Here is a 15,294-nt window from a genome sequence, read left to right as displayed (position 1 = left end):
AGGAAATGTGAGATGGTTTTCTTTTTCTGTAAAGTCTACAAGGACACTTTCTGCAACCTCCGTTTCTGCTCTTCGGTATGGACCTCCACGTGTCCTGCTAGAATTCTCACAGCAGTGCTCCTTCTCTCTGGTCTCTGCTTTCTCTACTGCAGAACCATTCTAAACGTGCTTTCCAGGAGCCTTCAGAGCCCAAGAGTCAGTAAAAGACAAAAAAAAAAAAAAAAATTGGGCTTCAGCTCCTCACTTGTGACATATGTAGAAGAGTAGAGGTAGCATTTGAATCTAGAATGTTGAAAGGGTGATTAGTCACAACCAGAGCCTCATAAGCCGTGAATGTGCTTAGTCTCCCCTGCCTTCATTTTCTGCTTTTCCTGCACAGCAGAGAGGGTCCTGGAGAGGGAGTCCTTTTGTCCTGTCCCCACCCTCAACCCCACAGCCCTTACGCAGAGGGACGCCACCAAGTGGTCCCTATTCTTTGATGAGGTCAAAACCTATAGTATCCTCTACTGTACAAACAATTTTGGAAAGAAAGGTGTATTAGCATATTTTTGGGTTTTTGTATGGCTTTAAAATATATTCCCCAGTAAGAAGATACATATATTCACATCCACCCCCCAATGGAAATTCCTAGTTTGAGGTAAAAAAAAAAGCAGTTTCACGCAATTGTGTGTTGGTTGCTTTTTGAGGCTTCTAGAAACAGCTAATCATTATGTTTAATGTTTCATCCAAAAAAAAATCTCACTGTATTCCTTAAGATGGCCGTTTTGAACACATAAGTGTCTGTCTGTGTGGCAATTAAATTGTCCCTATCGATTTTCCCACCTCTTTTCAAGTGCGTAGTATGGCTCTGGAGACCTGAATTGAAGTCTTTGAAAAAATTGTTCCATGAGAGGGGAATTCTGTTTGATATGTTTGTTTGGGGAAATGCATTCTCCTGTCCCCTGCGAGGGACCGTTCTCATGGTTAACCGCATCTGGTTCTAGCAGAGCTCCCTCCTTGTGCAGTATTTCTCTCTTAACTATGTCATCCCTGCTCGTTATTCCAGAGCAATCGCCTTGCTCCTCTCTGGAGCTATTTATACTCCATATATTCTATTCTGTGTGTTAGCCATTCACCTGTATAGAGGTAGGAGTGGACTCCGTAAAGAGAAATCCAGGCCATTTTGCTACTGCTTCGTTTGCTTCCAGCACACGAGTAAATGAGACTCTTAGTACAAAACTGAGCCTAAAAATTCTCACTTGTTAGCTCTTGTATCCTTGGATGTAAGGCAAAATATTTTTTAATGATTGAGGCAGAGTAACAAGAAAATAATAGAAAACCTCCCAACTACCCATAGCTTCCTTCAGTTTACAAAGAATCATGCTGCGAATATTGGTATTTGGAAGAAAGCTGTTCCTCTCTCGTGCTAATGGAAATGATGAGCTGCTTTTCTGAACGTTTTCACTACCTGCACCTGAGCATTGGCCCTGTGAGGCAGCGCAGCATGCAGAAGAGGAGGAGATGAATGTTGGAGCCCTTGGTGTCCTTCCCTGCAGCTCCTGCTCCCCGGGCCTTCCTCCTGCTCCAGGCCTCCTGCCTGCTTATGTTATTATTATCTTTTAATTCTTCATTCTTTTGCCTACCTGCCTCCCTCTTAAATCAAGTTATGTTCTTTTCTGCCACTTTAAATAAAATCTCGCGGCTTCCATGTAAAGAGGTCATTTCTCTATCTTGAGAGGATTTTAACCCAAAAGGAGTAGGGCCTTTGCTTTGATAGGGTGAGTGCTAGTCCAGGGCATTTAGGGAAACTGCACGGAAGCCACAGAGCTTTATTACTGCCTGGGATGAAAGACAAAAACCCCTCCTGCTTCCACCACCAGGTCTCCTCCTGGCTTCCAGAGAAACTTCAAAGGTGACTGTTTTTCTTTTTTAAAAGAGAAAAACGTGCACGACATAGGTATGAACCTACAGAGGTATTAACCACTGTTTTTCCCTTCACATTTAATTAGAACTGACTAGAGATAACTAGTAAACTACATAGAAGCTTTAAATTTGCATCTGTTTGCATTGGACACTCGGTTTAGGAACTGGAATGGCCCAGGTTTATCTGCGGTTACATCAGAATTGTCCTGCCTCCTCCCGCTAGATGCAGGAGAGATTTACTTAATTACCATTGATTCTTTGTCTCAAAGGACGGAGAATTCAGAGCAGAGCTTAAGTGTATAAGGTGTTAGAAAAGCACTGTTGTTGCATTTCCAATTTGGCTAATAAATTGGCCTTAGAGAAGAGCATCTTCCCCTGACATTTGGGAGTAAAGCTTTCGAGTTGCTGCTGTTGGACAACATTGAGGTTTTGCTTTTGCTAAATTTTTTGTCTTGCAGCATATGAGCAAATAACACTTCAGGGCAGGGGAATCCACTGTCCCCCTCACCCCGCCAATCTTAGAAAATTCTTAAAGGACTTGAAAAGTACGTTGTAAAATACAGTTTGAAGGTAAAGAAATAAATGAGCCTCAGGTCTAACAACTGAGTAGATTATGCAGTTAACTTTAGTTTCTCTTCTTTTTTACGATTTTATTTATTTTTTCATGAGAAAGAGGGGGGCAGAGAGAGGCAGAGACACAGGCAGAGGGAGAAGCTGGCTCCAGGCAGGGAGCCTGACGTGGGACTCGATCCTGGGATTCCAGGATTGTGCCCTGGGCCAAAGGCAGGCGCCAAACCGCTGAGCCACCCAGGGATCCCCGAATTTCTCTTCTGAAAATTGTAATCAAGTTGATGATTTTTTTCACCTAATATTAAAGTAGCAGAGAGATTGTGAGGTGACTGGTATTTCAAGGTGAAAAACACTTGATTACAAATGCATAGCTGGAAAGAGAGTTTACACAAGCCTAACCATACAGATTAAGCCAGCTGACCTTCTCTGATACTAATCCGAAAAACTCTTTCAAAATTTCTAGTAAAACAGAGTTTTTCTTACTCAGAATGTGAAAATGACTCTTTTCCCTTAGAACATTCTAGATCCCCTTAACTCTCAAATACCCCTGTACTTCAGGAATGGAAGCTTTCCCTGCCCACATTCTTCACCCAGTGCCAGCAGGATTTCACAGTAACCTCAGATCCTCAATACTCCAGACCTCAAATTTAGAGCTGGAGGGTGAAGACAAACCACTGTAAAGGAGGGTAGGATTTAGCTCTATAGTCTTCTGCTCTACCAGCTGAGCTATCTAAGGGCATATGGATAAAGAAGATGTGGTATATATATATACATATATATACACACGTACATACATACATACATATACATATATAATGGAATAGTACGTAGACATCAGAAAGAATGAATACCTACCATTTGCAACGATGTGGATGGAACTACGGGGTATTATGCTAAGTGAAATAAGTCAGAGAAAGACAAATACTCATATGTGGAATTTAAGAAACAAAACAGATGTACATCGGGGAAGGGAAGGAAAAATAAAATAAGATGAAAGCAGAGAAGGAGGCAAACCATGAGAGACTCTTAACTATAGGGAACAAACTGAGGGTTGTTGGAGGGGAGGTGTGTGGGGGCATGGGGTAACTGGGTGATGGGCATTAAGGAGGGCACTGGGTGTTATGTGCAACAGATAAATCACTAAATTCTACCCCTGAAACCAGTAATACCCTACATGTAAACTGAATTGAATTTAAATTTTAAAAAAAAATTTTTTTAAAGAGGGTAAGTTTTGGGTTTGGTGTTCACTAAAGAGTACGAGACAACCCGATCAGGATTTTCAAAAGAAAGGGAAAAAGCATGAAAAGAGGATTTTCCCCCTGGAATCACCTGTGACTTTATGTGGCTTTTGCAGTGGATCTCTTGAGCCTATCGGCTGCATGCGATGCCTTGGACCAGCACAACCTCAAGCAAAATGACCAGCCCATGGATATCCTGCAGGTCATTAACTGTCTGACCACTATTTATGATCGCCTAGAGCAAGAGCACAACAATCTGGTCAACGTCCCTCTCTGCGTGGATATGTGTCTCAATTGGCTGCTGAATGTTTATGACACGTACGTATGGCAAGCTCTTTATGGACTCGGCCACAGGACACTTAGTTAACAGAATGGTGCCGGTGTAATTAGCATCACAACAGGGGCCCCAGTCTAGAAATATCATCCTCAGGATGAAAGGTTCATGAAGCCCTGTGACCTAATACTGGCCCTGTGATAAATCATTCTTGCGTTCACTGAAGCTGAAAAATATTTGGATGATCTAGGAGGTGAGAGCTAGAATGTAGATGGCTCTCTGAAAACAAACAAAACCCTGAGAGACTCATTTTTCATACTCATTTTTCAAATAGTAGAATGAGTCAGTGTGTAGCCTTTTCTTGCTTGTGTAATTTGAATTCCTCCATCCACTTCGGGGGTGGCTCCCACGCACTGGCAGAAATGGATGTGCTCTTGGAGATGCTGGCACACCTGTCACCAGATCTGAGTAGTATGCCCTGATCCTCAGGAGCTCTTTGCAGAAGATCGTGAATTAATAAGCCAAACAAAATGAGAACAAGACCTTAATGGGACAAACTTGGCTTCTCACACTGAGGAAGTTTTCTAACGTTTCCCAGAGTTTCTGGTCAGCACCTCCCTTCTTCACTCTCCTGGAGAGCGCTTTGTTTATTTCTTTTGAAATAACAGGCACACAGGAGGTATCCCCAGTTCTTGTTTTTGTCTTGAGCTTTCCGTGAAGACAACTGAGAGGAAGGTTAGCAGACAGAATTGGTTTTAATTTTGACTGAATTCTTCTTAGATCTCAAAATGATTACATGCCTCATTTCACATGCCAACAAGAACATATCCCTGTTTGGAAATCTGGGAAGGTCTTCTGAAAGGAGTTGCATTTCAACTATTTTGCCTTTTGCCTTTGTCGTAGATTCTTGCCACCTCCGTCATTAAGATGTATACTTTTTTTCTTGGTTATTCTGATAAGGTAGTGCCTTTTGAAATCCAAGACTGCCTGGCTATTTAATTCTGATAATTATTTACCAAGCCCTTGAGCATAATGGATTTTTATTACACTTGGCTTTTGCCCTGATAAGGGTTTGTACTCAGGTGTTCCTTCACATGTGTTTTGGCACTGTGCTCTTTGCAGATGACGTATGAATGGATTCTGAGTGTATAGAACTTCCCTTCTACCTGCCTCACCATTATTTGGGGACAGTTTTAACTCCTTGAAGACCTGAGCTATCTTAGGAAGTTTATTTGTTAAACTTGGATTTGCCTTTTTTAAAGAGCAAAGAATCTTCCAACGATCATAATTTTTGTTAATGCATTAGGACTGTCTTTATAAATTGTACCAGTTAAAAGTTGAGCATTTTGTTCACCCAAAATAACTGCAGTTAGGGCCTGTCCTTTGCAGTTTTGAAGTGCTAGATGGGAGAATTATTCTATGATCGCTCTCTCTCTCTCTCTCTCTCTTTTTAAGCACCATGCAAGGTTCACTTTTCTTTCTGCAACAAAGTAAAAGCTGCAAATTATTGAAAATTATTTTCTACAAAACAGAACATTTTTCATTCTCGTGTTTCATTTCTTCCCATGGATAAAATGAACCATTTATAAGTTTGTCATGTGGAATACTGTATTTCAGCTTTATATGAAAAGTGAAACTGTAAACATACTTAAAACATTAATATAGCAATAGGTTGTTTTTAAATTTCTCTCCAAGATCACATATTTGAATGTTCTTTCATAGAGGATATCACGGGATCCCTGGGTGGCGCAGCGGTTTGGCGCCTGCCTTTGGCCCAGGGCGCGATCCTGGAGACCCGGGATCGAATCCCACGTCGGGCTTCCGGTGCATGGAGCCTGCTTCTCCCTCTGCCTATGTCTCTGCCTCTCTCTCTTTCTCTCTCTGTGACTATCATAAATAAATAAAAATAAAAAAAAAACATAGAGGATATCACATTTTTTCTTACGGAGACAAATGTCCGTATTTTCTCTTATGTGTCATGTGGCCTGAAGTAAGTGATTTTCTTCTCAACCCAGGCATTCTGATGAAAACCTAAGAGTGTGAAAGAGGGCAGAGCAAGTCACTTGCTGGGTTTTTTTGGGGGGAGGGACTTCAGTAAGCACAGTAGGCAATTTGTTTAGTAACCAAAGTAACTTGGAGGCACAGTAGTAATCCTTCCATTTACCAACTTAAACCCGGGTGGCTCTCCATTGAACAGAAGGATATTTTTTATTCGTTTTATGTAGAGCTGCCGTTACAACTCAGGTAAGGACTTTTAAGAATCAAAAACTTGGTAAAGTTTCCTTAGTCAAAGTGGTCACATTTCCATTGCATTCCAGGCCATCAGCCAAATTGATAAGGTAGATAAAGAAGATAGTACCTAATGGGCAGACAAGTTCTTAACAGATCTTTATATGACCAATAAAGGGCTTGTTTCATGAGACAGTGATCAGTAGAGTTCCTGTATCCCAGGGTTGGTTGGTTTGTTTCTTAAGAAGTGTTTACAATCTAGTAAAATGTTGGTAATTGTTTTCTGGTTTGATTATTCATAATAGGGGACGAACAGGGAGGATCCGGGTCCTGTCTTTTAAAACTGGCATCATTTCTCTGTGTAAAGCCCATTTGGAAGACAAGTACAGATGTAAGTCATGTGTATTAACTCTGTATTCTTTTATTAATGTTGGTTAATTACCCCTGTTGTAGATGAGGAGTGACTAGTGTTGTTATTTGATGGCAGGTTCCTCTTGTAAGATGGAGAACTGCTTTTAGAGTGCCCTAAAACTTGGTTTGTACCGTTCCCTGTCAAACATTAAATTGCAGGTATTTAAATAGAGAATGAGGATTAACTTCTCCAGTCCAAGTATTATTTTACATTACATTGACTGTGTCTGAATAAAACACATGTTCCGAGAGGATAAAGTCTGATTTCCTAACCCCTTTGTGTAAGTCAGAAAAATAAATGTGAAGGTTTAATCCATGCACTTGCTTAGTCTTTGGATTCTTATTTAAAGAGTACTATCTGGCATTCGTGTTCAAGAAACATTGTTTATTTTATAATCATCTTACTGCGAGTTGTACAGACATATCCAGTTCTGTGACGTGACTCACATTTTATTACTTGAGAGACAGATAGTTTGCCATTTCTTACAGGGTAAATATCACCTTATAGAATTTCCTTTTGGGTTAGCTCTTGGGTTCTTCAGCTTAAAATGTGTGAATCCAAATGAAAAGCAAATGCTAGAGGAGAAATGGTTGCAATGACGAAGCACACATTCGTTGCTATCGTGAGGGACTGTCCGTGTTTTTCCACTTTAGTTGCCCGGAAGAAGTCTTTATGGCAGGAATATTAAGCAAACCTCGCCTATCATGTCATTTCTCTTTTTCCCCGAAGGCCTAGCCACACAGGGATGAGCTGTGCTGAGCTTAAGGAAGGGCAGGAGATAAAAGAGATTGAATTTCTCCAAAGCCACTCTGTGTCCTACTGCTCATTGCCCCCCAGGAGTAAGCCACAAAATACACAGGCCCTTTTAGCTCTCACTTTTATGTCGTTTCCACTTGAGCTTTTTTTTTTTATCCTCGGAGCCAAAGAAAAAGCACTGAACAGCTTTCGTTAACCATTTAAAAAGGTATTGGGGGCAAAGTAGAATCTTTCTGTGGGTTTTCCTTCTTTAAATAGTGAAATTACTTACAGGTTAGTTTATCATCTGACCTTATCAATGGTATAAATCCCAGCATGTTGTACTACCAGAGGGAACTTTGAGCCTGTGTTTCAAATAACCAAGAGGGAACATGTTTTGAGGTTGGTGAAATAAAAATGAAAAGTTCAAACTGAGATAGGTGAAGATAATTCATAATCTTGAAAAAAATCTGTGCATGTGTATCGGAGAGATGACAAAAAGGCTGTGCATGCTGTCTCACTTTTGTAATTGACATCTTAGATACCTGGTTGTAGTATTCAATTACTTAGAGTTTAAAATGTGCCAATGAAAATTCCTTGAATTTACTTCTGTTGGCAACTATCCTTTGAATATAACATATGATTGAAACGATTTTATTTCTGAGAACAAGACATACATTGCAAGTGTTGGGTGTGTTCATTCATTCTGTGACACTTCTGGTCACACAGCTGACCAAATACAGTCCCTGCCCTCACGGGGGATATCATTCTGCAGCCACAAAGACAGATGTGTATTAAATCAGTGAGAGTATAAAGTGATGGGAGCTAATTTACAAATATACAGGATCCTGTGGGAACACGTGCAAGAAACTCAATGATCTTATGATTTCATAAAGAAGTTGCAACTTGAGTACATTTTTGAATCTCTGATGTCCAAAGGGGCTGGTACTTTGGACCAGTTAGGTGGTTCTTACTGCTAAAATATTTATTTTATGACCATGGTTACATCCTATATATAAAATATTTCCCAAAGGATTGTGTTTTGGCTTAGGAAAATTCAGGTGTCAAGACTGTATGTAAACTTGCATTTCTTGCAGGGCTGTAGTTTATTTAAAAGCTGTCACACTTTATATATACACACAGTGATGATTAACTTGATCCATAAAAATAGTAAATGTGCAGATTAGCATGAATTAGAAGGAACCCCTCTCTGTGGGAATATTGGCTACTCTCAATAAGTAGTGGCTGGAATTGAGGTGGTTGGTAGGTTCTGCTAACATCGACTCGGTGCTGCTCTTTGTTGAAATTCTCTTCTTCCTTTTGTAGACCTCTTCAAGCAAGTGGCAAGTTCGACAGGATTTTGTGACCAGCGCAGGCTGGGCCTCCTCCTGCATGACTCTATCCAGATCCCAAGACAGTTGGGTGAAGTCGCATCGTTCGGGGGCAGTAACATTGAGCCGAGTGTCAGGAGCTGCTTCCAGTTTGTGAGTCATTCACCTTCTTAAGAAACATGTTTCCTTTTTTGTATTTCAGAAATTAATGAAAATAAAAACAGACAACTTGAGTTTCTCACATTAGCTCCAGTGATAGGTGGGTAGGTAGGGGATTGATACTTGAAACCTCTGGAGGCAGTGGCATCTGGACTCTGGGTTTTGGGAGAGAGGACAGTACAGAGAAGGAAAAGAAATCTCTATCTGCATCAGGGACCTAGTGGTGGCTATTACGAAGGTGCTGGGAGAGAAGGGAGTCTGCAATGGTTCAGCAAGGGAAAAAAATCAATCTCCAGCCCAGAAATCCTTTGTAAATAAGAAACTAACTTTTATAGGTGAGTCTTTTAGTCTCTTAGCTTTTTTGTCTCCTTATTCTTTTTTTAAGATTTTATTTATTTATTTATTTGAGAGAGCACAAGTAAGGTGAAGGGCAGAGGGAGAGGGAGAAGCAGACTCCCCGCTAAGCAGGGAACCCGATGTGGGACTTGGTTCCAGGACCCTGGAATCATGACCTGAGCTGAAGGCAGATGCTTGACCTACTGAACCACCCAGACACCCCATCTTTATTCTTTTTTAACTCAATTCTATCATAATACCCTGCTTTTCAGTGGCTGTTGGTAAAGACTTGAGATGACTATCATTTTTTTAAGTCATCCTGCTGTAGATTTGACATTCCTCTATTATCCCAAGGCCTGAAAGGTGACTCCCCATGTAACAGGGTCAGAGGTTCATGCTCTGCTGGTGTCCATCCCTAGGCCAATGCACAACTTGCCCATTCTCTTACCTGGCCCCGTGGCCTCTTCCTCACCACAGTTGGTGCCCCCCAGAAACACTCTCTTCCTCCCAAATATCCAAGCACTCCATTGAGAGACATGGCGGCTCTGTCAGTTGTTGGCTGAGGTAAGTAATGCTGCCGTGACCATCTTTAGGCATTTAGCTATTTTTCTCCATTGAGGTTTCCACTTAAGATAAATTCTCAGGAATGGGATTACCAGACTAAAAGATAGAAAGGGTTTTGTGGCTTTTGATACTATTGCTGGATAGCTTGTTGTCAAAAGTTGTTCCTCTGTGTGATACCACCGGCCCTGAAGGAGTGAGCTCAGTGAACTACCACATTATTCACGGTGCTCTTAGGTTTGTTTGGTTGATTTTGTTAATGCTAAGAGCTGTTTTTGTTTTATAGGATTTCTCAATCCATTGTGATCCCATGAACAATAGAACTAGCTGTAGAGATAACCAGATAATTGGGTTAGACCTTTGGTCTCTGATCACTGACTAGGGTAAAACCACAGGCCTCCTCTTCAGAACATTGTGAATATTGAGATGTTTAAAGCCATTTGAGCATTCATTTAAAAGTTAACCAGGCACACTGACTAAATGCCCACGTAATAAGCCCCCTTATTTAGCGTTGGACAGCCTGTTTGGATTGTTGTGCCAAAGTTATGGCACAGTAGCTATAAATGTAAAGTGGATGTGGAGAAATAAATGCATTTTTTCCGCCTCATACTCAAACATCCCAAAATGTAAATAGACTATCAGTACCTCTAGATATTTTTTGTACTCTATTCCAGAATGTAGACACAAGTAACTTTCACAAAATGAGTATTAATGCCACAGATAATCCAGATTCAATTTTTAAAAATCCAGTTATAAAACAACTTGTAATGGCTTATTTTTCTTAAACATGGTTTTCTCTTTAATAAAATTTCTGTGACTTTTATTTTTTTTAAATATTTAATTCATTTATTCATGAGAGACACAGACTGAGAGAGAGAGAGGCAGAGACACAGGCAGAGGGAGAAGCAGGCTCCATGCAGGGAGCCCAATGTGGGACTCGATCCCGGGACTCCAGGATCACACCCTGGACCGAAGGCAGGCACTAAACCACTGAGCCACCCAGGGATCCACCTCTGTGACTTTTAAAATTCTGGTTGTGAAACACACACACACGGTGATATAAATGTATATATACTCAGTTGTATGTGTACTGTGGCTTCAGTTGAGAGTAAGGGTCAGAATGTAAGTCTGCCTTCAAGCATCAAGGGCCACTGGAGCCTTCATCCCATCACCTCATTGTATTGCCTGTGGCTGCAGGCTCTGGCTTTTTTTTTAAGCTTTTTAAATTTATTTATTCATGAGAGAGAGAGAGAGACAGAGACAGAGACAGAGACAGAGACAGAGACACAGGCAGAGGGAGAAGCAGGCTCCATGCAGGGAGCCCGATGGGGGACTCCCGGGTCTCCAGGATCACACCCCGGGCCGAAGGCAGGTGCCAAACTACTGGGCCACCGGGGCTGCCTCTTTTTTTTTTTTAAGATTGATTGATTGATTGATTGATTGATTGATTTAAGGAGGGAGGGGAGGGCAGAGGGAAAGAATCTCCAGCAGACTCCCTGCTGAGCCCAGAGCCCAATACGGGGGCTCGATCTCACAACCCTAAGGTCATGACCTGAGAGGAAACCAAGAGTTGAACACTCAGTGGACTGAGCTACCTGGGTGCACCTTGCTCTTTTTTTTAATTGAAATATACTTGACATATTAAGCGGTGTAAATTTAAGGTGTACAGGGGATCCCCGGGTGGTACAGTGGTTTGGCGCCTGCCTTTGGCCCAGGGCGCGATCCTGGAGTCCCGGGATCGAATCCCATGTCGGGCTCCCGGTCATGGAGCCTGCTTCTCCCTCTGCCTGTGTCTCTGCCTCTCTCTCTCTGTCTGTGTGTGACTATCATAAATAAATAAATAAATTTTTTAAAAAAATTTAAGGTGTACAACACATTGACTGGATACATTAATATATTGTAATGTGATTGCCATTGCAGTGATAGTTGCACTTCTATCACGTCATGTAATTATCACTTCTGTGGTAGGAATAAGTAAGATCTAGTCTCTGACTCTGTAGAGTGGGAGTCAGGAGAAGGGGTCACTGCCTTCCCAAATGCTATGCCCTTATCAGGAGCCATGTCCCTGTCCTCCCATATACCTCATCCTTTTGCTGGATGAATCCATTCTTTAAACCATGTGTCTTGGTAATAGCAATGCTGTCTTCTCGATGTCAAACCTTCAGTCTGTCCTCACATACTTAGTGAATATGCCCTGGCTAGCCAGTCTTCAAGCTCTTGGAAATGTCCTTTGTGAGCCTGGGGGTGGGGGGGGGAGGAATCCGTCAATATACAAACAGTGGTAACAGGTGGATTTTATTTTCTTCTCTCTATGATATTTTCTGAATTTTCTTCTTTGGACATTCAGAATTAGAAAAAAATGAGTAAAGTGCTCACTTTTTCTTTTAAGAAACCTCTTTTGTCTGATCTCATTCCTTGCCACCCTTACTGTTCTCTACATCCTGACCTTGTCATTGCTCTTACTACCCTGATACTGGTTTTAAAGAAATGTATTCACTGGATGACAACATGTGTAGAAATCCGTTTCTTTCCATGGCCCCCTGAATAAATCCTAGTTTGTCTAGTTCTCAGACCTTACCTAATCTGCTCCCCTAACCACGCAGAGTTTGCTTTCACTACCATGAAACAGCTTCTCCCTATCCTTTGTACCTACTACACTTACCAGTAACATTGTTACCATTGCTACTGATAATCATACCTGACCTTGATTCACAGGAATTCTGACCTTGAATCTTACCAATACCTTGAGAATGAAATCAGCAAGCTTTGGGGGTTGTGTTTTTATTGTTATTTAAATGGATGAATAATTTACCTCTACCCCATAGCTGATGGAAGAGTGTAATTCCTCGTCCGGTGTCCCCAGACCTCCACTACTCCCTCAGTCCCAAATATGTACCTTTTGATTGGGCTCTCCACCCTTGCAAGGTGTAATAACAGGCCTTTATTCTGGGTTCCTGCTGGAATACAAGATGCCACGACAGAATGAGAACATAAGAGACTGGGAGGTAAGGGGAATGCTCATTTTAAGAAGTCGAGTATTGGCAATTGGATGTTTCTGGTAGGATGTTGGGCACATTCTGTGTGTACAGAGCCAGGCGAGGTTTATATTACTTCGATTTGTGAAGCCTCTCAACTTGCTAGCAATCAGGTTGAACTGGTCCACTCTGTTTACTTCGCAATCAACATCCTGGACCTGGCATGCTTTTCCTCAGCCAGGTGCCCTGGCAGTCACCTTGCATTTCCCTGGGCAGCGTGAATGAAAATGTGCTGTTTGCTGCAGCGAAAGATAACACCAGCAAAAATGCCCTTTGCCCTTTTTTGAAGTATAAAGACCTTGGGACTGGGGCCAGCCTGGTTCCTTGAGCAAGGTTGTGCTCAAAGACCTCTGTCTCAAAATCTAAAGAAACAACAAGAAATTCCTCATTTTCTCCTACAAATGCATTCCTTGTATGGCAGGAGGAGAAGTGGTACAGTTAGAAAGGTGCAGCTTCTGAACCAGACAAGAGCCTAGGAGTGGCCAGGAGAGAGGGGTGTTTTCATGTGCTCACTGGATGATCTTTTAAAGCTTTCCTTAGCTCAGGTCCAGATCTCTCCATTCTGGAGATGGATGGTGGTGATGGCCACACGACAATATGAATGTACTTTAGTACCACTGAACTGTCCACTTAAAAATGGGTAAGATAGTGAATTTTATGGTATGTGCATTTGACTACAGTAAAGAAAGCTGGGGAAAAAAAACCCTTCAAAATAGTTCTAAATCAGTCATGGAAATTACCATCACATGCAAGTACAGTGTTTTGCCTATTTAAAAATCAGTATAGGTCTTCCAAGGAATGACCCAGTAAGCCAGGATGTGAAGTCATATCTGTGGATATCAAAAAGGAAAACTCTCCATTAATGTATGGATTTGATGGTGGTGTCTTCATTGATAGGAAATGAGGCAACAGGGTGATTTTTCCATTTTAGAAGCTTACTGTAATCAAAGCATTTAGTGGGAAACTGACTCTTTTGGGTAGTAGAAGTGAAGTTTTGAAACTAGTTTGTTTCAATTAATGCATCATCAGGTTGTTCTTCTTTTCATGATCTATGGAAACAGGGACGCCTGGGTGGCTCAGCAGTTAAGCGTCTGCCTTCCGCCCAGGGCATGATCCTGGAGTCCCAGGATCGAATGCATTGGGCTCTCTGCATTGGGCTCTCTGAATGGAGCCTGCTTTTCCCTCTGCCTGTATCTCTGCCTCTCTCTCTTTCTCCCTCTCTCTCTCTCTCTCTCTCTCTCTCTCTCTCTCTCTCTCTCTGTCGTGAATAAATAAATAAAATCTTTAAAAAATAATCTATGGAAACAACTAGATTGTCAGAGTAGATTGATCTTTATGACCTGAAAAAGGTCAGGTATTCCCCAGCAGTAGTCACACAGACTTGGAGATTTATCACATCTCCTTTTTCTGATGAGAAAATTGAAGCCCGACAGGCATAACTTACTACGTTCTACATACTGCAATTATATCATGTCAGATCTAGACAGAAGGCCTAAGTTCCCTATGTTCCAAGCCAATATTTTCTTCTGCTAAACCATCTGAGTGGAAATGGATGGCTTTAACCAGTTCAAATACTACACTGAATAAAGAGCTACGAAACATGATCCCATATATGAATTTTTGGTTATAATAGGATGACGCGGATAAATAAACACCCTTACCACTATCGCAACACACATGTATGCACAAGGACACACACACATGCCCCATGATCTTTATTTAAGATATTCTATTCCTGATTGCAGGTGGCTAGTCTTCCTGCAAATGAAACCAACAAATAATGCCTTTTAAGTGGGAAAACTTTATACCTTTAAGCAACTCCACAAGAGTCACGTATCTGTAATTGGTATTTGGCAGTGCCCTGAGAAGTACCCCCTTCTCCCACAATAGTTTGTAGTGTTTTCTTCTGTAAACATTTTAAGGACTTTATTGTTGAGATGAATTTGACTATACCAACTTTATATTCAGCATGCTTCACCTACAAGAGCTTGGGCACCAAAATCTGTTTATTTTACATCTGTTTCCTGCCTCCTGTTGTATTCATGCATTCAAAATGAATAAGTTACTTTTTCATCTGCCCTGTGAAATTTTTATATTCATGTGACAAAAATGAATATCATCAATGTACAGTTGCTGTAATCGAGAATGATACAGAAATGAGAATAAATTACAGCCTCAACTATTGAGAGCAAGTGTATATCTCATGTAAATAATCATCCCAGAATATCTAGAGTAGTGAGTAGCAGAGTGGTTAAGTGCACAGGCCCTGAAGCCAACTGCCTGGGTTCAAATCCTAGCTCTACCATTTCCCACCTGGGGCAAGTTTTTTTTAACCTTTCTGGGCCTTGTGCTCTAGGGGTGATTGGGAGGGCTCACTAAACCAGTAGAGGCAGAGCACTCAGAGTTGTGGCAGGGGTACTTCAGAACTGTTAGCTTCCAGTGATCTAAAGTGCATTGTAACAAGAGCATATCCTACCAAGATTAACAATTCCTTTTATCTATAACCGAGCAT

General features: G+C 41.4%; 1 protein-coding gene across 11 annotated transcripts in view; it reads left to right on the top strand.

Moving 5' to 3' along the window:
- The window catches only part of DMD (dystrophin), a 2,426,617-nt gene that overhangs the window by 2,326,524 nt on the left and 84,799 nt on the right, over positions 1-15,294 (top strand). For all 11 annotated transcript variants that reach the window (XM_072743155.1, XM_072743156.1, XM_072743160.1 and 8 more), the window contains 3 exons: positions 3,827-4,028; positions 6,519-6,604; positions 8,687-8,844. In XM_072743155.1, the coding sequence (XP_072599256.1) occupies positions 3,827-4,028; positions 6,519-6,604; positions 8,687-8,844 (446 nt within the window). The remainder of the gene's footprint in view (positions 1-3,826; positions 4,029-6,518; positions 6,605-8,686; positions 8,845-15,294) is intronic.

This window comes from Vulpes vulpes, chromosome X (genome assembly GCF_048418805.1).
Source record: "Vulpes vulpes isolate BD-2025 chromosome X, VulVul3, whole genome shotgun sequence".
NCBI classification, from domain to species: Eukaryota; Metazoa; Chordata; class Mammalia; order Carnivora; family Canidae; genus Vulpes; species Vulpes vulpes.
Note: the sequence above shows the minus strand (reverse complement) of the source record. Positions and strands in the feature narration are given on the sequence as shown.